The following is a 24,027-nucleotide window of genomic DNA, read 5'->3' as shown; positions in this document are numbered from 1 at the left end:
GAAATAAATGCAGGAGGAGGCTATTTGGCCCTTCAAGCCTATCCTACCATTCTATAAGATCATGTCTGTTTGACCCAGACCTGTTGGATGTAATATTGGAAGCCTTGCAAAAAACTCATATTCAACCAGCCCCATCTATCACCACTAATTTTACAAGTTTAAGATGTGCTGTGATTAATATTTGATTTATTTTCATACTGTGAACAAGGAATTTGACCTAACTTGGAAAAAAAAAACAAAAACAGAAATTGCTGGAAAACTCAGCAGGTCAGGCAGCATCTATGGAGAGAAAGCAGAGTTAATGTTTCAGGTCCTTCTTCAGAATGTTCTGAAGTTCTTCAAAGTTCTTAAGAAGGGTCGCTGGACTCAAAATGCTAACTCTGTGTTTTTTCACCACACAAGCTGCCAGAACGGTTTCTGATTTCCAGGATCCACATTCCTTGAAAAAACCATTATCTATTCGTGATCATAATCTGGAGTCTAGAATGTGAGGTCCACAGCAGTATTTCTGCACTCAAACACTAATGTCAATAACATTTTAAAATATTCTATTTTTAAGACTTGCCCTAACAGTTTTTGATAGATATCAAGATATCTTCTAAACAAAGTGGTGCAAAATATGGAAAATCAGCAAGTCTTTCTGTAGTCAAAATATGAGTATTAAATATTCAGATAAAATTTGATCTAATTTGATCAGATGGAGATTGGCTCCTCTATGTTAGTAGCAGCTGTCATGATATTATTCTGGATAATTTTGCCTTTTGTCTTTTCATTATTTGCTAAGTAATTAGTATTTTGCCCACCTATTCGCATTGACTCAAAACCTTCGTCTGGGTTTTTACTGCATCTAAGTGTGCTACTGACTTCAGAGACGAGGCAGCTTCCTACATAATCGATGTCACTGTGGTATTTTTCTCCTGTTGGTGTGGAGGGTGGATGTTCCCACTCCATTCTGGTATAGTTCAGGAATGGAACAGTCAAACCATCTAAACCAAGTTGGGTGTTGTTATCATGAAACGCTTTAGATAGAGGTGTGATGGAAATAGATTTATTCTGTAGGTGCTGCAATGTGACTGGGGGGCATTTTGAAGTTCTGTGTAAACTGCACCGTTGATCATCGCTATTTCCTGGATTTGGAGCAGCACCCACAGCAGATCCTTTGTTTCGAAGAAAACTGTGCTGTGTATTATAATCCCCTTGGTTTTCTGAGCATGCTGTGTTTACAGCAGCTTTTTCTTCTTCTGCACTTGTAACATAAGAATAGTTGATTGCTCCATCTTTCAGCATACTCAGTCTCATTTCCAAGACATCAGCCTCTGAGCAGGTATCAGGGGAGTGATGGTACATTACGTAATGAAGTCCATCTCCTTCTTCACTTGCCATCGATGTCAATGTTATACCAGTAGCACCATCATCACTTTTCTGCTTTTCATGCTCCTCTCCTAAGACATAAACAAAGGTCCAAATGTCACGAATGTAGATTCACGGCAAGGTTTGATGGAATAAAGGCAATTAAATAGCCAATTATACAGCTGCTTGCAGTCACTACAAAAGGGGACCAGCAGTTATAAATGATGCTTATGGGGTTAGATGAAGATGAGTAGAAGAAAGATTGCATGCAATGTTACCAGTCAGATGAATCTGTTTCAGTGCTTTCCATTATATTTAACAAGTCCTGATTCTCGAGTGAAGTAGTGAGCTGAGAGATCACCACAGAGTGTCATATATTTCAATTCAGTGTCAGATGGAATTCAACTCAATATTTGGATTTTAGTAATGCCCATGATTTATCATGAATGTCTGACAGGTATTGATAAACTTACACAAGAGTTGTTTTAAAACTTTGATAGTGTTTAGCATCCCATCAGCACCTCAATATATTTATAATTCAATGGTCCGGAACAAATTCCAAGTGACAACTGAGCCCCTTAAGAGCATCCTCCATTCTATGAGTTAAATTTGAAGTTTATCCAGTTCGGCCAAACTAAAATGTGTTCTTTAGCTACCAGTCACAAGAACAATGACTTGCATTTGTATAACATCTTTAACATAATAGAAAATTCCAAGGTGTTTTGCAGGAGCAATTTCAAACAGAATAAGATGATCTTCACATATATTGATTTGTCATTTTTGTTGAGGGTTTCTCTCGATTAGATTAGATTCCCTACAGTGTGGAAACAGGCCCTTCAGCCCAATAAGTCCAGACTGACCCTCCGAAGAGCAACCCACCCAGACCCATTCCCCTACATTCACCCCTGACTAATGCACCTAACACTATGGGCAATTTAGCATAGCCAATTCACCAAACCTGCACATCTTTGGACTGTGGGAAGAAACCGGAGCACCCAGAGGAAACCCACGCAGACATACGGAGAATGTGCAAACCACACAGACAGTTGCCCGAGGCGGGAATTGAACCCGGGTCCCTGGCGCTGTGAGGCAGCAGTGCTAACCACTGAGCCACCGTGCCGCCCCAAGGTCTAGCAAATACTCAAGTACCTCATTTCTTTAACTGTTATTCCTCTGTCATGCCACTACTTGCCCAATTCTCCCACTTGCCATTGCCAAAAGTACTGCCCATTGCCACTGAAATAACTCTATCGCAGCAAGTATCCCGTCACTGAATCACCCTTAATTTACATGTGGAGAGTCATTGACATTCATCCAGCTCAGAGCCAGCTGTCAGAGTGAACAGAAACTCAGACATTTCTATTTATATCTATCAGCCAGTGTTCCCTGATTGGGACTATTAATCTAGTCCAAACAGGGGACGCATATTCTATGATGTTTATCTGGCTGACCTCATTACAGCTCAAAGGATGTCTGTCCAAAGGCCTTGCTGTAGCAATGAAAAGTAGCAGTGCACTCCAAGTGGTGACCTGGAGTTAAAGACTTTTACATTGGGAATTTTCACCCCGCCCCCCACCGGGAGGTGAGAGAGTGGGAGTCTGCATATTATTGGAGTTGAGATAAGGGGTGAAATAAGGCAGTAATGAGCAGGACAATCAACAATAGTCCCTGTTAACAGACTTCTCACCACTGACTAGTGAAAATCCCAGATGACATTGAGACAGTCAGAAGATGCAACATTTTGGACTTGATATTGAGAAAGGCACCACAGGACACCGCTGGAAGGCTCTGACAATAAAGACAGATGACCAAGTGTTTGGTCAAAAAAGGTAGGTTTTAATGAATGTCTCAAAAGGATGAAGAAGAGGTGAAGGGGTATACAGAAGAAATTGCAGATTCTAGAATCTTAGCAGCTGAAGAAAAAGCTATCAATGGTGTAATGTCAGATGGGTGATTTATATATATTTTAATATAATTTATTTTATAGTTTGGATTGTGAACGAGTGGCATGTAGGTTATGGTCTACATGTATGAAACGGGTTAATGATCAACTTGTCAGTAGTTCTGAAAGATATTGCTTTTTTGAAACCAGCATGACAGAGATAGTTCCTAGATGCTAATGGGATTTTGTTTGAATTGGGGGAGTTTTAAGAACATTAGCCTGCTTTTCATTAGAAAGATTGGGAATTTTGTTTTTGTCTAGGGGAAACATCCGTAGCTTGAAAAGTTTTTAGTTTTAATTTGAAGTTCTCCTGGCTGAAGTTGAATGTATGAAACAGCTCTCCTGGAGCAAGGAGTTAGTTCAGAAAAAATAGCAAATAGGTTGCCTCAGTGTCAGAGTTTCAATTTGAAAATTCCAAACCAGAAATGATTGGTTAGAACCTGAAGGGGTTATTTGAACTAGAGATAGTCTGAACTCCGTTGTCCAATTTTGTTACATGCAAACAGCTGTTGTATTCTATTTTAAATTATTTTCTTTTATGTAATAAACTCTGTTTTATTGTTCAATCTGCAAATCCTTAGCATTGTATGTTTCTGTTTCAGTGAAAGACCACTTCATTAAATTCAAAGAATATATATTAAATCATATTTCAATCTCAGTCTCTCCTGACAGGACAATTTTCTCATCCCCAGAAATCAGTGACATGAACTTCACTGGACTCCTTCTATGGTACATATGTCCTTCCTAAGCAGAGCCAAACTACACCTCCTCCAGCTCCCAGTTTTACCAATGAGCTGCATAATTGTAGAAAGGCTTCTTGACACTTAAACACCAATCCCTTTGCCAGAAAACGAATACAACATTTGCCTTCTATTTGCCTGCAGTACAGAATGTTAACGAGCTCTGAGTCATGCACAAATACACCCAGGTCCTCCAGAATTCAACCATTTTCCTGTCTGTCACTGTTCAAAACAATATTTTTAATGTTTCCCACAAAGTGGACAACTTTACACTTTATTAACATAAGTAGATATAATATAATGTATTACCCAATTTGCCGAAGCTGTTTCTATCCGTCAGCCTCTTTACCACTTGTTTTTCTGCTAAACTTTGCATTACCAAAATCAGATCCAATAGAGACTGTCTCTTATCTAATTCACTAATATAGGTTATAATTGTCTGACACCAGTCTAGCTGTTTTCTGTCCATTGAATCCGCAATTTATGCTATCACCCCAATTTCATTAATCCTAATTTTGTATAATAACCTTATGGCAACTCACTGAATATGTTTTGAAAATCCAAATAAAGTACATTGACTGATTGTCTCTTAAGTATCCCTTTACTAGTTACTCTTTTTTCTGTTAAATTCTATAAACTCAACCTCCATAGGAGAATATAACCTTACAAAAGAGTTCTCCCCAGCCTGAAATGGGGTGCAAGCGAAACACAGAATGAGGGTATTTTCATCTAAATGATGCTTCCATCCACATTTGCATTCACTCAAACCCAGCAGTTCGGGCTCAGCTCTGCCAGCTGATTTTCCTTCCATTGACTGTCTCTGTCTGGCCTTCATGAAGGCAATGGTGGTAGGGACCAGGTAAGACAGGATCAGACTCCCGCTTGGTTTTAGGAATCTGGCTCCTGAAGGAATGCCAGCATCGTACACATCAAACGTTCATTTTGTGAAATGGCTTTGGCTCATTTTGACAGACAAAATTCCCATCCTCCAGAATTTAGCCCTGAAGAAATGAATCATGACAATGGTATTGAGGAGTTCAAGAGTTTATGCCAATGAACCTTAATGGTGTTAGTCATAGCTCAGTTATTAGCACTAACTTCCATATGAACACTGTAGTTCCAGGGTTTGCAGTCAAAGCTGACGCTGAGTACTGCACTGTCCAAATTAAACCTGTGTATTTTGCTGACACTCTGCATCCCAAACCAGCCATCCAGCCTAACCAACCCCCAAATAATTAATAATGACAGATTGATGACTGGGATGCACTTTATTTTGCTTTAGGGTATTTTTTCTGCCTTTTGAGTGGATGCTGGTGCCAGCAGGGTGAGGGCTGAGAACCAACTGCTTATTCTGGTGCTTTTGCACTCATGTCCCAATAGTAAACAATGATTTCTCCCATGAATTGATGAGGGCACACTGTTGGGTCTATGAGTTTCTTCTCAAGAGCTCTGTGTGTTGTTTGCAAACATGTTAAAATGTTCTCAGGATTTGGGCCTATGAAATTATTGAACTGTGCTCATACCCATGTACCTGAGGTCTCCCCAGCAGATGTCACTGATACTCTTCAGCTGTGTGGCAGTATACAAAGCAGACAAACTACAATTCAACTAATTAATAGAATCCACATTTCTGTCCACAGCACCTTCTAGCATCTCATATGACACAGCTCACACTCAGGAACACCTTTTGACAATTGAAATTAATTGACTGTCATTGTAATATTAAGCTGTTCAAGGTAATTTACAATGATTATCACAACTGACTTTGCCAACAGTTCTGATATCCTGATTTGTGGATTCTTACAAATTGAACAGGACTTTAAGGCTCCAATGCCTTTTATAACTGATTGCTATTAATGTTTTAAGATGATGTCCTTTCAACCCAGATACATTCTTTTGTTCCATATACACTGTCCATTAGGATATGGGAGTTCTTAGGGCTAAAGACTTCAAAGAGTATGTGGAGTAAATGGAACAGGGTACTGAGTTGGATGATCAGCCATGATCATACTAAATGGTGGATACTCCTGCTGCAATTTTCTATGTACCTACATTTCGATGAGTGATCTCATCCGTGAAATTAACGTTTTTACACTATGGTGGAATTGTCCCATCCTTTGACCGGCATGAGCAATGATGATTCAGTTAAGAAGGTATGGCAAGATTTTCAACATTGAGAAAGGAAAGTCTGATTTTCTACTCAAAGTTTGAACAGCAAGAGAAGAATCTCATTAGTAAGTGGCAAGAGGCCTATTTGCATACATGAACCACTCACTGTTACCCACCTGCAGCTTAGTAATATGCAGTTTGATATTTTTCAAGGCAGTGCAGAGAAAGTAGACAAGGATACTGCCCAACATAAAGCTCAGAGCGAGTACCTGGTAGCTCCAGCTTGCTCCTCCAGGCCTTTTGTCTTGGCCAGAATTCTTCAGCATCTTTAGGCATGCTCCAAGGGCAGTGACCATCTGCATCCTCCTCCTGAGGAGGTTGGCATGAGACACATGCCAGCTTCAATACATCACCATGTTACATTTCCAACTCCGTTCTAATACAGTTCAATGCATCAATTCTATACTTTGAAGTTCACCAACACCTCTCACTTCAACCCTGTTCCCAAGCCAGCTTGTATGCAGGGAAAGACATGCACTGAAACAGGGTATATCTCAAGGGTCTTGGCACCCACTCACCATACTCCAATTTGGATACTCACAGCATCTCTGCCTTGCTATTTTGTGCATGATTCAGAAATTACAGCCTCACAGTACTTCTCTATTGTCTTTCCTTTTACCACAGGCACAAGCCAGGTAGCTTCTCAAATGGTCAGTCGAGAGGGTAGAGATCTTCTTATATGGCACAGTGCTATGTTCCTGTCATACTTGCAGTATATGTCAGCAACTTACAGGGCAAACATACTGAATGTGTTCCACCAAATGGGGTATAATCTGCAACTAAGTTAAGGAGAACTTTGTCAGGAAAATGGTGTTGCTAGAGTTAGTTAAAGGCATCATTTAATTATCGTCCAAAAGCCTGGAGCGTTCAGAGTCAGAAGTTCTATATCATTACAGTCCGGCAAGTCGGCCACAGTCTTTCTAACAAGTCCAATACAACCACTTAGGGAATTAATGGTAGTCATTCGGGGAGTTGGATAGTGATCAGATAAGGGTCTAGTCACTCACCTGACAGGGTTGTCCTTCCAAGTTGGTAAGTCAGGCCAATGGGCTATGGCCTGTCATGGGGTCTCTTCACTGAAGGTCATTAGGGGAGTTATCAAGGACAATTACTGCGATGAGTGTGTGGTGCTGGAAAAGCACAGCAGGTCAAGGCAGCATCCCAGGAGCAGAAAAATCGATGGCAAAAGGCCTTCATCAGGAATTCCGGCTCTATTCTCCAGCATCTGCAGTCCTCACTTTTGCCCATTGCTGTGATTGGGAGGTTGGAAAAGTGGATTGTGGGGAGTTGGAAGTAGAATACTGGGATGCAGTAGGGACAATACTTGGGAACATGGCTACTCAGCATTAAGGATGGGAGACAATCAGGCATGGGAGGGCAAGGGGGCTGGGGTTTGGGTTATTGACAATAACCCTGTCTTGGCATCAATGCAGAAGAAAGACTCATTATGATAGTTAGCAAAGCAAAGCTGTAGGCCTGGGGCTCAGATGGCAAAGTAGGGAGATGTAAACTTCAAAGAAAACAGTTGGGTGGGAACAGATAAAAGCTTGCTACTTGGGGTTGACAGGAGTACAAGAAATCAAGATACAGGATGGTTTTGGGGTGGGGACGGTTACCTAGAGTGACAGGCTGAGCCCGTGACCCACTTTGCAAAGTGCTGTGTAAACCTGATTTGACAGTGTGCATGGTTTTAATTCTGTGAACCCACCTCTATCCCCTAGTGCTAGATTGGCAAGTGGGGGAAGGGCATAAGATCAGTTGCCAGGGCTTTGGTGCTAGTTTTGCTGTATCTACCCTCTGCTCATCGAAGGCCTCCATCCAACATTATTCACTTCCCCTTCCTATCCTTCCCCCTTTCAGCCATCTCGGTGTCTGCTTCTGACGTGACCTCCGACCTACCTTTCAAGTCTGCATTACATCAATGTCTCCTGTTCTGGGTTGCCTGTAATCCCAGCGGTGACCATCATTCTTGGTGGCACTGCTAGACAAGGGAAGCACCACCTTCTCATTGAGTGGTAGCACTCAGAAGGGCAATTCCATCTCAAATAACAGCAGAAGGCAACCTTATACAAATTGTAGACCTAACAGTTGTGAGACAGAGCAGCCAAACAGCGGAGGTGAGCTTGCCACTGATTCTTACATTGGTCATGCTGGGGGAGGGGGTACTGCGTTCAACACTCTGCCAGAATAAAATTCAGGCTCATGGAATTTCAGAAATCTTGTGAAAGGTAGGACATGGTAGACAATTGGAATAGAATAAGGGGAATTATCTGGGGAAGCATTGCAAATTGACTTTAAAATAAAGCTAGATTGGAGGAAATAGAGGCAACTTCTCAGAATGGTTTGAAGTAGACAACAGAGCCTTGAGAGTTTTGGCTTCGAAATACCTCTATTCATTGCCTGCACTGATGATTTGAATTTAGGAGAGAAGGACAATCTCCACACTTGATAAGAATACTGAAATAGAAGCTGTAATAATTTAAAGAACCTGGGGTATTTGTAAGGAATCAGTGATGCAAATATAAGAAAATAAGCATCAGCCAAAACCAGGTGATTCATCAATGTATGAAATGGGTAAAAGAAAACAGCAGAGAGAAATCAATGTTAATGACTGGAAATGGGTTACATTTAATTTTTTTATGTAAAGATTATACTTTGCATCCTGGAAGTTTGAGTGATGTGTAAAGGCTGAAGGATTTGTGGTTAAGTTTCATTTGACAGTTGCTCAATGAATGATGCATCAAGAGAGGCAAATGAATCCTGGGTTTTATAAGTACATCGGAAATAGGAGCAGGTCATTCAGCCCTTCACGCCTGCTCTGACATTCAAAACTATCATGGAGATAGCGAGAACTGCAGATGCTGGAGAGTCAGAGTGGATAAAGAGTGGAGCTGGAAAAAGGCGGAAAGGATAGGGAGATGGTGCAGGAAGATAGAGTTGACATGATAGTTTTGTAGCTGGAGAAAACACAGTAGGTCAAGCAGCATCAGAGGAGAAGAGGAATCAATGTTTGAGGTCGGAACCTTTCATCAGACCTGATAAAATGTTGCAACCTGAAACAACGACTCCCCTTCTCCTCTGATGCTGCTTGACCTGCTGTGCTTTCTCCAGTTACAAAACTATCATGTCAACTCTATCTTCCTGCACCATCTCCATAATCTTTAATTTCCACAGTACAGAAAATAGATGCTTTCGATCATCAGTAATGTGATGGAAGGTATCAGATACCATGCTATTAAGCAGCACTTGCTCAGAATTAACCTGCTGTCTCATGACCAGTTTGAATTCCAGCAGAGCCCTCAGCTTCTGACCTCATCCTAGCCTTGGTTCAAATATTGACAAAAGAGCTGAATTCCAAAGGTGAGGTGAAAGTGACAGCCCTTGACATCGAGTCAAGATTTACCGGAGTATGGCATCAAGGATCTCTTGCAAAATTCAGGTCAGTAAAAATCAGGGAAATTAATCCTCTGTTTGGAATCACACCTGGCAGAAAGGAAGATCATTTTAGTTATTGGAGCAATTGTCACAGCTCTGCATGAATTTGTCAGGGTAGTGTCCTAGGCCCAACCATCTTTATCTGCTTCATGAATAAACTTCTCTGCATCATAAGGTCAGAAGTAGGGATGTTTGCTGGTGATTGCACAAAGTTCAGCAACAACTAAATTTCATCAGATACTGGAGCAGCCTATGTCTATATGCAGCAAGACCTGGACAACATCTGGATTTGGGCTGAGAAGTGGCAAGTAATAGTCACACTACACAAGTGCCAGACAATGGCCATCTTCACTAGAGAGAATCTAACCATCTACCCTTGACATTCAATGGCATTACCATCATTGAATCCCCATTATCAACATCCTGGAGGTTACCACTGACCAAAAGCTGAACAGGAGGAACCATGTAAGTACTGAGGCCAGATATTCTGCAGCAGGTAACTCACCAACTGTCTCCCCAACATGTCCGCATTCTACCAGGAGCAAGTCAGGAGTGTGATGGCATACTCTCTACTTGCCTGCAGGAAAGCAGCTTCAATAACACTCAAGAAGTTTGACACTAGCCAGGACAAAGCAGCCCATCTGACTGGCGCCCGTTGTCCTACATTCAACATACATTCATTCCAACTTCAATGTGCAGCGATAACAGTATATACAATCTATAAGATGCACTGCAGTTGCTCACCATGTATCCTTCAACTGCATCTTCCAAACCTCCAACCTCTACCACCTATAATGAAATGAAAACAGATGCACAAGAACCTGGCACTTGCAAGTTCCCCTCCAAGTCATACACCATGCTGATTTGGAATTTCAATTATTGTTGCTTCACTGTCACTATCGCAATTCTGGAACTCCTTTTGTAACTGCGCTGTGGGTGTACCTACACCAGATGGACTACAGCAGTTCAAAGTGATAGATCAGCACAACCATTTCAAGAGCTATTCGGAGTGAGCAATAAATGACAACCAGTGTTTGCCAAATCCTGTGAATAAATAAAAAAAGTGCTAGCTCAAAATCTTCCCTTTCTCCAATTAAGCAAAACACATCTCTTAATTCTAAAAAAGTATTAGTCTATGCTCCCAATGCTCCTGCATTTTAAGCCTCACCCATTTTTAAGAGTTGCCTCAACGTCCACTGCCACAGAATTTCATCAAGAAATACATTATAAACTTTGCATGTGTTATGCACTTCTCATGTTCCTATAAAATAACACTTAATTACAACTTCTGGCATTTTCAGTCTATCCAAAATATTTTATCAATACAGATGGTTTATTTAAAAATATATTTCACTGTTTACATTTATTATAATTTTCAAGCTCTGAAAGGCTTCGTTGCGCTGGGATTTGAAATTCTAATTATATTGCATAATGTTGATAATTTCTCCCCTCTTTCCTGGTACAGTCTGGGACCTATGTGCACTTGTATAGAGTCATGAAAGCACTACTCTCAGCTAATAACTAAAATAGAAGCAGCCACTGCATTTTTCAAATACTTGCCTATTCATAAGAAAATATAAGGCATAGTGCATTACTTTTAGAGGCAATGCAATTGCATGCAAAAATATAAAGTTACTTCTGAAACTCATGAATCACAAGGTTTTTACATCTGTTCTGCGTGTCGTCCTCTTCAATCATTTGAGTGCAGTTATGCCATGTGCTTTCAGAATTTACAATGAGATCACTGTCTTCTGGTGTGCAGTGGTGGCAGTCTGTCAAAACGAACATTTATTTTCAGGAAAAAGTTAAACAAAAGTGGAGGCCAAAATTCACAGCATTTTACCATTCGTTACCACTAATGTGAAATGTTAAAATCTCAGGGTAAGAGCAAAACTGTTTACTCCTTTTGTAACTGGTGGCTCCGCAAAATCTGTGTCATCAAAGGGATCAATTTCAAACCATCAAAGGTCCATTTCTTTAAACTGACAGTTTAGCTGTCTCCATCGATTATTATGAGTTCAATTTGATCGCCTTCCCTGAAGCATTATCTTTAGGGAGAAAACCAGCTGCTCACTACTCATTGAGCTTGGTTAATTAAGTATCTTAGTGAATACATGCTGCTGTCTGGATTTTGTGGTCACTGATGGCAGAACAGTACTCCTCGCTGACCTCTAAGAAAGTTGCCTGGTGTGCTAGGTGACGTGGGTTTCCCTTTCCCAATGGCAGTTTAAATCTGTGCCAAATCTATGGGATGATTTGTCATGTGTCACAATAATTTCTGCAAGAAAGCAAGCAACCCATCAATCGAACTTACGATTGTTAAAAAAGCACTGAAAATCCTTTTGGTTTTAATTTAAATGTTGAGATAGCAAAATAAATGTTTCAACTGACATAGAAATTAACATAGCCCTTAATTATTTTAAAATGCATTTCTTTTTATTATGGGTAAATTTGACATTCTATAAATATAAGGTCAGGTTCTCAGGGCCAATGAGGGTGCTTAGCAGTAATTATGAAGTTAGTATGCTGTTAAAAAACAAATAAAACTCATTCAGCAAGGTGCAATCCTTTCATTGATTTGCATGGAAAGATTAACTGTGAAAATGGAATGAAAAGTGATAGTTTCCCATCCCTTGTTGTTTGGCGGTTGGTTGGGGAGCTTCTCCTTCTTGAAAAGCAATAGATCAGAAACAGCATTATCTAAATAGGTGTTATTCTGCATGTGTGGGCACCATGTTAAGTACTGACAGTGATTATCATTGCAAAATCTGCACCACTGTCATTTGCTGATAATATACAACTTTTGTTAATGTGTGGTTTATTAATCCTTCTCAAAGGCACTCTCTAGTGAACAATTAAATTATGCTTTGAAAACTTTATTCATATTGGACGTTAAAGGCAGAAGATATAAGGATCATTTCTGCTTCAAGCTGAATTTAAACGCTATTCCCAGACAGAGACCAAAACACTACTATGTAAACACATTAACCCATTCAATTCCAAAAGATTACCTTAAATGTAGTCTATGATTAAAGCTAAAACTTCCTGATATATGGGTCCTTGCAAAATGTATGATAACAAATCATAAGTTACATGACTTCAATGAGTAAATACACTTCGAAGTCCTAAGACTTCTGGAAGAAGAAAGTAAGTGTTTTGGCACATTATCAAAGTGGATTAGGACTTTGTAAATGCTATATGGAGCACAATTATTAAATTGCAATTCATCTGAGGTTTCTTTTTCCATCAAGCTATTTGATTTAAAAGTGCAATTTATGATAAATTCCAACTAAAGTAACAAATGGAAGAGGAGATCTGATGCTGCATGCTGCTTTGGGAATGAAACTTCAAGTTTGATCTTACATACTCAATACAGAGTGATTCACTAAACTCGCAAAAGTAAATTAAAAATTCTTTATTAAAATTAACATCTTTAAGATGTCACTAGTGATACAAATGGCATTAATAAGCCATTTACCACATAAATTTAAATTTACTACATAACCAACATACAGAATTTCAACAAATGAGTACTGAAAACATTTGTGTGTGCATAGCAGGGTTCCCCAGGCAGAAGAGAAATAAATGATCACTTAGATTGAGGGGTCTTTTTTTGGGGAGTTATATTTTCAAGGATAAACTAAGGAAACTCATTACATCTCTCTGAGTAGTGCCTTGGGATCTATTACATGCATCTTAGCATCCAAAAACAATAATAACTGCTCTTTTAAATATTACTCCAAATATCCATCTGCTGCCTGACTTTCCTGGGCATGTCCAGTTGCCTGCAACTATTCCCTTGTTATTATTGTTCTGGTGCAAACACAATGGGCCAAAGCTTCTCCGTCAGCATGGTATCACTTCTGTGATTCTGCAAATTACAGTGATGGTCCTATCTGCTGGATAATAGCCAGAAATAAACAATTTTGGCTAATACCAACTGGAGACAGGATGATGGTGTTTATCAGCAATGCACAAACAAGGTGGTAAGCAGGCAGGGAGGGTGCAAGGTTTGGAAAGGCAGCATTGCAGTTGAACAAGGGAGAGGAACTGATTTCCCTCCGGTCCTGCTAACATTAGTGGTAGGAGGGGGTTATAATATATGGTACTGGTGGTCATAACCAGTCAGAAGAAGCTATCAGGAGTGCGAGGGGAGGGAGTGCTACTGCACCACAAGCAGTGCTGGAAAGGTGCTCCATGCTACAGTCCTCACCCAACTTTCCATTAGGTTTCTACCCTAATCCGGCCAGTTAGTACTAAAGCAGGACACAGAAATGTGTCCTTCATGTGACAGTCCCGTTTACTCTGCTTTATAACTGTGAAAGGCATCCAGGATAGAATAAATCCATCCTCACCCTAAATCAGTACACATAGATTCCAGTATGCAAAAGTACTGAATTGCTATCAAGAAAGGGTATTCCAGCTCATTTTTATTCTTCATTGTCCAGATCTACTAAGGCTGTTTAGAACTTCTCTGGAGACATTCAAGCTATCTGAGCATAAAACAACTTTTGGGCTAAACCTTAGTGAACCTACAAGTATTCTCGCTGCTTAATTCATGGAATCAAACTGCCAAAGATTACTTTCTTAGCTCAAATATACTTAGAGAATGGTACAAATTATAAGTGATATGTTCTGAAATTATTCCATCTCCACATTTGAGAGGTAAGAAATCCTGCAAATGTTCACGAAGTCATTATATAATTCTATTATGCATTTTGAGACAAATCTGCAGATAACCAGGGATATTCTTCAACCTGTACAGTAATAATGCTAATACTTCCAAAGCACTTTATTAGCTAAACAGTGCTTTGGGATACTTGGAGCCTGTGAAAGTTGCTGTATCAGTGCAAGTTCTTTATTTTTCCTTTTCAGGTACTTTCATCTGTAAACAACAATTGTGGTATCATAGCATTTTCTGAAATTAGTGAGAAGGCAGCCAACTTTAGAAAGACACATACATACATACACAAACCAATCCAAGATTAAGAAATTTTTGTGATCAGTATTATTACTTTTTTCTGTGAAGAATTATAACCGATAAGGGGTCAGCTGCTATAGAACATTGGGAATTACATTCCATGATGCAATGACCCAAGACCACTATTATTTCTGATAAAATGTATCTATACTATAGCTCCGCAGTGGTCTGGCATCTGCAATAACAACAGTGGGAAACCCAATGTACCAAGAATGACAAAGGGCAGTGTGGGAATAAAATTCCTGACAGTAGCCACCACACAAATGTAAAAGTCACCCTGTCATCCTCCTTAACACCTGTCAATCACTGGAACACAGTAACCACGACACCCTGCTGTAAAAAGGCAAGTACTCTGCTGGCTGCTGATCTTCTTATAAAGCCCTCACTGCAGGAAGTATGGTGGACAGGCTACCTGGGAATTTGAGTGCTTGGATAGTGTTGCTTATAAGCCTCAACTTAAATAAACTGGTGAATGTTCTCTTGAAAGATGCACTCAGGACTCTCAACTCAATTGGATAATAAAACAATAGAATCAACAATAGAATTAACATCCAATTTGTATCAATTCCCATCAGACCAAGGACAGTCATGCTATCTCCCAACTACACTGTTTAGAAACACAAAGCTTTCATTTCTAACTGTTAAAAGAGACAAAGCTATGTTATCCCTCTTTCCTATTTAGGGATTACAATACTGTTAGTTGTTCAGTCTAAGCATGGAGTATTTACCTTCAAATGCTTGATTGACAATACCCTGGGAGATGTCACTATTCCTGTAGTCATCATTGTAGTACACAAGAGCATTCTGACTGCCTTGGGGGCTGCTTTTCAGGTGTTCCAGGCTGCTTTCAATGTATTGGAATGACGGCCTCTTGTGGGGTTCACGTGTCCAACACTTGAGCATCAGCTGGTGACTGTTTTAGGGACAAGCAAAGATGATCACCATGGATAAGGAGAAAGCTAACTTCATTATTTAAAAGAACATCCGTGGAATGTCAAACTTTATAATGGAAGTGACAGCTTTTCACGTTATTTCTGATAATCACAAAAGGTTCTTTGACAGTTAGAAAATAGACCTTTGTTTCAGTTAGAAGCAGTGCATACATTTGTAAATGCTGTGCATTAGTCACATTCCATTGAATGCCACACTCAAGTTTTAGCCAAAAAAACCTCATTTTTAACATGTAGAGAAAAACCAAATCTAATTCACACAGACTAGATTATTTAGAAGCCACTCAAAATATATTCATGAAATGTGTAATGCAAATTTAGAGAATGCAACAATATCATGCAATGACACTTCGTAAAAATAATAAGTCAATATTTATAACAACTCCATCAATTAAAATGCTATGAAAGATTAGTTTGAGCATCAAAAGATAGTGTTTCAATTGTGATGCTTTTTTTAAAAAAAACACAACTTAAGATAAATCAATGCTTTCAGAGGCTATTACGATCTTGTCATTGGACATCCTAATGGTATTACACAGAAGCAATGTTTTGTTTTCTGGAAGTTGCTGTCCAAATTGAAAAGGACAGACTGGTTTGAGATGGAATGATGATGTTCTCTGATGTTTCATTTGGTTTTTATCCAGGTTAAGAGAACTAACTTATTCAGAGCCAAACAGAGATTGATAAAAAGATACTAGAGAACACTCGATTGCTAGTACTTGGTGACTGGTTCAATAATTAAACAGTAATGCCCCTGAAACATTTTGGAACATAAGTACTGAAGATAATTAAACAAATGCAGATTTTTCCATATTTAACCAAATCAGAAATAGCTTAAACTGAAGTCAATACTTCAAATCAACACAGTATTACTGTTACGAGTTCTGAAGGAGGGTCACTTTACCTGAAGCGTTAACTCTGATTTCTCTCCACAGATGCTGCCAGACCCACTAAAGTTTTTCAACAATTTCTGTTTTGTTTCAGTATTACTATTTCAATGTAGTATGTATTTTGCTGATGATCATTTGCTTTAAATAACTATATTGCTGATCCAGCAGTTCAAATCAGCTGAAATACACTGTTTATGTATATTTATGATAAAACAATGCACTGACTCTTACAGTCCTTTTGGTAAAGTATGGGTCATGTCAAGTTTACTGAAGTGATTTGCACCGCAAGGTCAAATATGTTTTTGTGCAGTATCTTATCAAATTTACCACATTAATTGTCACTTGAATTAACGTTATCGATCCAGTGACCATTTCCCAGAACTGTTCTAAGGAAGGGTCATTGGACCCGCAACACGAACTCTGATTTCTCTTCATTTGCTGCCAGACCTGCTGAGCCTTTCCAACAATTTGGTACTTACTCACTTGCTCGTGAAACCTCTCCACCTGTACCAATAGTAGTAACAGCTGTACTGCACATTATCATCTTCCAGAATACCTGACTCTCTCTCAATCATGGAACGAAACAGGCCGCAATAGGGCAAAAAATTGTCAAGATTTTCATTTGGCTCTTCACCTCTTACAGCATGGATCCTGACTCTGAAAAAGTTTGGATTGATTTTGGATGCTGCCCTTGAGTAACTGTGCTGAGATCCAAGCTAAGGTCATGCCCTTGATGGGACTGAGACCTGCTGACAACCACGGCAAGTTTTCTGGCTTTGGGTCTGTGCTAAATAGCATGGCAACTCAGTAGCAACCTGAGCCTGGTATATCTGGTAAATGTGCAAAAAGGCAAGACAAGGCAATGCAAGCCAGGAATGCTGTGACATCCAAGTAGACTCAGTGAGTGAGTGCTGTGACAATGAGCACAAAGCCAGCAGCCTGGTCCAGTCCATGAGCTGGGTATGTCCCTGAGTGCACTGTTTCCTTGTGGCAGCATTACAATGACAATTGCTATTGCAGCCCAAGGTGCATCATTGAAGTCCAAAATCATTCTATAAGGGATTGAAGATGTATCATTAGGACTCAAAAGGGCTGGCATTTCATGGAGTGTGCAGTGTCTGTTGTTGCCCAGTGTCTAAAATGGACATCATCTGGAGTAGTTGGCAAGCTGAGCATTCCAAGAACTGTTCTGGTTACCATAGTGAGTTTTCATGATGGTTAGTTTGCATTCTGAGTTTACTAAGACTGTAACCCATGGTATGTTGGGCTGTTAAGAAGGCTCTGAATTAGTTCTAGAGCAGCAGTTCAAAGCTCAGAGCTATAAGGTGGGAATCTCTCCAATCTATTGGAACAAAGTGGACAAGATGATCTTGATGTCGAAAATGGGTCTTTCCAAACATAGAACAAAGAACAATACAGCGCAGAATAGGCCCTTTGCCCCGCGATGTTGCACTGACCTGTGAATTAATCAAAGGCCATCCCCCCACACTATCCCATCATCATCCATATGCTTATCAAAGGACTGTTTAAATGCCCCTAATGTGGCTGAGTTAACTACATTGGCAGGCAGGGCATTCCACGCCCTGACCACTCTCTGACTAAAGAACCTGCCTCTGATAACTGTCCTAAATCTACCATTTCTCAATTTGCAGCTATGCCCCCTTGTATAAGTCAAAGTCACCATCTTAGGAAAAAGACTCTCACTGTCCACCCTATCTAATCCTCTGATCATCTTGTATGTCTCTATTAAATCCCCCTTCGCCTTCTCTCCAATGAGAACATACCCAAGTCCCTCAGCCTTTCCTCATAAGACCTTCCCTTCAGACCAGGCAACATCCTGATAAAGCTCCTTTGCACCTTTTCCAATGCTTCCACATCTTTTCTGTAATGGGGCGACCAGAACTGTACACAATATTCCAAGTGAGGTCGCACTGACATTTTGTACAGTTGCAGCATGACATCATAGCCCCAGAAATCAGTCCCTCTCTCAATAAAACCTAACACACCGTATGCTTCTTAACAGCACTATCAACCTGGGTAGCAACATTCAGGGATCTCTGTACATGGACACCAAGATCCCTCTGCATTTCCACACTACCAAGAATCTTTCCATTGACCCAGTAGTCTGCTTTATCACTTCCTTCCTGCCTGACAATGACATACCTGTCAAGGACATGCAATATCTGTTCCTCAAACCAGCTCCACATTTCAATTGTCTCGAACCTCTGCATTTCGCTACCCCATTCTGTGCATCCTAAGTCCTGCCTAATCACATTATAATTGCCCTTCTCCCATCTATAACTCTTGCCCTGTGGCATGTACCTATCCCTTTCCATCACAAAACTAAATGTAACCGAATAATGGTCACTCTCTCCAAAGTTCTCACCTACCACCAAATCAAACACCTGGTCTGGTTCATTACAAAGTACCCGATCCAGTGTGGCTTCCCCTCTTGTTGGCCCTTCGACATGCTGTGTCAGGAAACCCTCCTGTACACTTTGGACAAAAACTGATCCATCTGACGTACTAGAGTTATAGCATTTCCAGTTAATGTTGGAGAAGTTAAAATCCCCCAAAATGACCCTCTTGTTCCTTTCACTCCTACCCAGAATCATTTTTCCAACCCTCTCCTCCACATCCCTGGAACTTTGTGGAGGCCTAAAAAAAAACTCCAAGCAGTGTGTCCTCTCCTCTCCTGTTTCTAACCTCAGCCTACACTACCTCAGTAGATGAGTCCTCATCAAAAGTTCTTTCAGTCACCATTATACTGTCCTTGACTAACAAAGCCACACCTCCCCCTCTTTTACCACCTTCCTTTATCTTAATGAAAGATCTAAATCCTGGAACCTGCAACATCCATTCCTGACCCTGTGCTATCCATGTCTCCGAAATGGCCGCAACATCGAAGTCCCAGGTACCTATCTGTGATGCAAGCTCACCTACCTTATTCCGGATACTCCTGGTGTTGAAGTAGACACACTGCAAACAGCTTACTGTCTGCCAGCACACTCCTGTGACTGTGAAATCCTGTCCATGTCCTCCCTACTCACACCCTCCTGTGCACTGGAACTACACAAATATCTCAATTGATTCTTGAGTGGGGCCATAAGTAATCCACAATTCCAGTAGTAAATTTTGCATTCCTTTTCCATGTGATTGTTATGCTGAAGCACCAACAAAACTGCTCTAGAGTCCAGGTGCAGATATAGATGGAACTTTCCAGTGTATTCACATCACTTGTGTATCCTACTTGTTTCCTTGAGCACTGATGGCTGTTTCTGTGCAGTACCACCTCACTGGCAGATACCATCTTAGAAGATTTAGTGCTGAGCATATGCATTATACATATGTCGACATTTGTAGCAGACCATTGTAATGCACCCATATTCTGAATTTTGATGGACAGGATTGCAGATTGTTCAAGACATTAAAAGTTGCTTCATACAAACAAAATTAATTCACAAACAGAATATTCAATTGAAAAGCAATTAAGATGATTTAATATTAATTTGACTTACACAAGTGTTTTGGGAGGTAATTTTTGATACAAAACAGGGACGATGACAATACCACAACTGCAGTGCTACCAAACCACAGATCTCGCTACATAAGTCAATGTTGTTGCAAATCAGAAAACCTATTTACAAATGTGCACATCACACAAGATAATGGCCCAGCATTCGTCAGGAAAATATTGAGCTCATGGCTCATGCCTTTTTTTGTACAGCAAGAAAAGTCAGAAATGGACAGCAAGTGAAAGAAAAGACAGGAAGGGAAATCCGGTGTTGCAAAGTATCAAATACTACTGGTTCTTTTGAGCTTCTTTTGGGAAAACAGGCTCTCATAGTTAACATCCCAATTAGGGTTAAGGTATATTTGGTTTAGACAAATAAGTTAAGGAATAAATTAAATTCACTACAAAAAGTTAGGGCTGCGTTTTCACAGAAAATTTTCAGGATAAAAGAAACATTTAAATGGGCCTGATTGTTTACTTGGCCTTTCAGAATGGGTAATTACTGAAAAACAAATGGAGTCTTATCCAAGGCCAATGAGAGAAATCACGGACCCTTGTGCTTCGCCTGTTCCTTGGTCCCTTCTCACCCACCCCCCACTAAAATTTGACCTCCTTTTCACAAATTCTGGGTACCTGGAATTGGGAAAAAAATAGTAATTTTGATGTTGAACTTTTTTATACAAGATAAGCACAACTTCTTGTACTCTATGCCTTTATTTATAAAGCCCAACCAACGATCAGATTTCAGTAAGATACTCTTGACAACCTGGGCTCTGACAGACAATTGTAAAGAATTTGTTTACTAATATTATGCAAACATCTCTACTCCTTTGGATTTGATGCTTCACAATATCCACATAGCAACAACCTCCAAGAGACTTGAATATCACAAGTACCACAAATAATAATCTCATGAAAAAATAGAAATATTTTGAACTAACAGTGACACGGTCTATTGTAATATGACTCCTGATTCCAAATATTTTCTCATTGTAAATTGAAACTAACCACACTTACCATATGAAACAAATAACAGGGGAGCAAAATATTGCAAATGCTAAAAACAGAGCACAATTCTCCCTCCCTTTCATTTGGTAGGTGATGCAGTCACATGGTAACATTATCTTCTGCTTTTCTCTTAATGCACAGGTTGTTTGGACTTGCATAGAAGCAGAATTAGAGTAATTCAGCAATATCTTCAGAATCAACAGTCCACCATTATACTTCTAGTCACCATCCAAGTATTAATGTCCTGGACACCACAATTTTTATTTGGCCCAAAAGACAACATTAACCATAGCTCCAAGCTACAAGATACATGTAAATCTATCTTTTGCTACAGCAACTCTCACGCCATGGATGGATGGCGGTGTATTTTCAGTTAACTAGATGCCTAGTATGGATCAAATTGGTGGCAATTGCATGAAGTTTGATCTCTTTTCTGACTGAAACTGACTTGGGACCTATCTTCTTGCCTTATTAGTGGTAAAAGTTATTGTGTTGTATGTCAGATCTGTCCTCAGGCAGAGAACTCAAGAAGCAAAGACCTCTGAGCCTGTTCCACCATTCAATACGATCATGGCTGATCATCCAACTCACTAGAGAAAGTGAGAACTACAGATATTTGGGATCAGAGTCTTATGTGTGGTGCTGGAAAAGCAAGCTGGTCAGGCAGCATCTGAGGAGCAGAAGAATTGACGTTTCGGGCATAAGCCCTTCATCAGGAATGAGGCTTGTGGGCTGGGGGACTGAGAGATAAAGGGAGAGGGGTGGTGTTGGGGAGAAGGTAGCTGAGAAAGTGATGGGTAGATGAAGGTGAGGGAGAAGGTGATCGGTCGGGGTGGGCTAGATGGGAAAGGTGATGGACAGGTCAGGAGGGCGGTGCCAAATTGGAGGCTTGGGACTGGGATAATGTGGGGAGATGGGAATTGAGGAAACTGTTGAAAATCACATTCATCCATTTGGTTGTAGGGTCCCAAGGCAGAATATGATGCTTTCTTCCTCCAGGGGTCGGGTGGTAAAGGTTTGGCAGTGGAAGAGACCCAGGACTTACAAGTCCTTGATGGAGTGGGAGGGCAGTTGAAGTGTTTAGCCACGGAGTGGTGGGGTTGGTGGGTGCAGGTGTCCCAGAGATGTTCTCTGACATGATCCACAAGAGGTCGTCCTGTCTCCCCAATGTAGAGGAGACCACATCAGGTGCAACGGATACATTAGATGACATTGGTAGATGTACAGGTAAATTTCTGTCGAATGTGGAAGGATCCTTTGGGGCCTTGGATGAAGGTAAGGGGAGTGGTGTGGGCACAGGTTTTGTAATTCCTGCGATGGCAGGGGAAGGTGCCAGGAGTGGAGTGTGGGCTGGTGGAGGGCGTGGACCTGACGAGGGTTTCGCAAAGGGAATGGTCTCTCTGGAACACTGATAGGGGTGGGGAGGGAAATATATCTCTGGTGGTGGGGTCTGTTTGGAGGTGGCAGAAGTGGTGGAGGATGATGCGATGTATGCAGAGATTGGGGGGGTGGAAAGTGAGGACCAGGGGATTTCTCTCCTTGTTGCATTGGGAGGAGTGGGATTCAAAGGCGGTGGTGAGGGAAGTAGAGGAGATGGGCTGGATGGCATCATCAACCATGTGGGAAGGGAGACTGCAATCTTGGAAGAAGGAGGCCATCTGGGATTTTCTAAGGTGGAATTGGTCATGTTGGGAACAGATGCGGTGGAGGTGGAGGAATTAGGAATAAGGGATAGCATTTTTACAGGAGGTAGGGTGGAAGGAGGTGTAATCTAGGTAGCTGTGGGAGTCAGTGGTCTTGTAGTAGATGTCCATGGTTAGTTGGTTGCCCTCAGAGATGGTGTTGGAGAAGTGCAGGAAGGGGAGGGAGGAGTCTGAGATTCTCCAGGTGAATGTGAGGTCAGGGTAGAAAGTATTGGTAAAGTTGATGAGGTGATGCCGATACAGTCATCAATATAGCAGAGGTATAGGTGGAGTGGTGCCGGTGTAACTGTGGAAGATGGATTGTTCCACGTACCCAACAAAGAGGCAGGCATAGCTGGGTCCCATGCAGGTACCAATGGCTCCAAATCAAAGGGGTAGCAATGGGCCAGCATTTATTGCCCACCCATCATTTCCCAGCCAGCAGTTAAGAGTCAATCACATTCCTGTGGGTCTGGACCCCAAGTAAGGATATCGTATTTCCTTCACTAAAAGACATTACTGAACCACATGGTTTTTTCTAACAATCAGCAATGGTTTAATGGTCATCATTAGACCCTTAATTCCAGATTCTTTACTGAATTCACACTCTACCATTTGCCATGGTGGGATTTGAACCCAGGTCCCCAGAAAATTAGCTGAGTTTCTGGATTAATAGTCTAATAATAATAATACCACTAGGCCATTGCCTCCCCCTCTTGAAAGACAGGTTAAACTAAGGATCCAATTGGTTTTGGACAGCTATCTTTGCTACACATTCAGTTGAGCAGGCCAAGTCTAGAAACCATTAGCTTTGAACCTATCAAGTATGGGTAAGTAGCCTAGGTAATTTGATCTGCCCAGTTTTCACCAGCATAGCATGTGCAAGGCAAAGTTTAAGTAACACTTTGTGAAAAAGTGGCCAACTGCAAAGTAGTAAAGAGCAAATTAAAAGTAGCATCTTTGTATGATATAATCAAATTGTTATGACAAACAAGGTCTACAGCATATTTGGATGTTAATGCAGTATATCTCAGAAGGCAAGAGACCATAAGCAACTACAGCTAAAATAGTGAAGCTCTAGCAAAGAAATTAAATAAAGTAGTTGCAAAGGGCAAGTTGCTGGGGAAGCATTACAGGAAGGTAGAGTGCAATAATAAGATAATGTAATGTTATAATCACCAATTATGACTGACTGCTTTAATGATAGAGAAATGCAAGATGAAGTTTGAGCAGAAATATCCAGAAAGTGGTTGTTATGTTTGCAGTTTAGTTGGTTCACTTTAAACCAATACCTGACTGTATTATCTACTTGCTTAAACAGCATATTGGGTTGTAACACGCTATGTACAATCTTAATAAAGCTTTT

The 24,027-nt window shown here is 40.6% G+C and overlaps 1 protein-coding gene across 1 annotated transcript in view; it reads right to left on the bottom strand.

Moving 5' to 3' along the window:
* Positions 1–319: 319 nt before the first annotated feature.
* The window catches only part of LOC122555525 (proto-oncogene tyrosine-protein kinase ROS-like), a 208,342-nt gene continuing 184,634 nt past the window's right edge, over positions 320–24,027 (bottom strand). Inside the window, exons 38-39 of the mRNA XM_043701546.1 lie at positions 15,346–15,530; positions 320–1,442 (exon numbers count right to left, since the gene is read on the bottom strand). Coding sequence (XP_043557481.1) covers positions 694–1,442; positions 15,346–15,530 — 934 coding nt within the window. The 3' untranslated portion in view covers positions 320–693. The remainder of the gene's footprint in view (positions 1,443–15,345; positions 15,531–24,027) is intronic.

This window comes from Chiloscyllium plagiosum, chromosome 12 (assembly GCF_004010195.1).
Source record: "Chiloscyllium plagiosum isolate BGI_BamShark_2017 chromosome 12, ASM401019v2, whole genome shotgun sequence".
In the NCBI taxonomy this organism is placed as follows: Eukaryota; Metazoa; Chordata; class Chondrichthyes; order Orectolobiformes; family Hemiscylliidae; genus Chiloscyllium; species Chiloscyllium plagiosum.
Note: the sequence above shows the minus strand (reverse complement) of the source record. Positions and strands in the feature narration are given on the sequence as shown.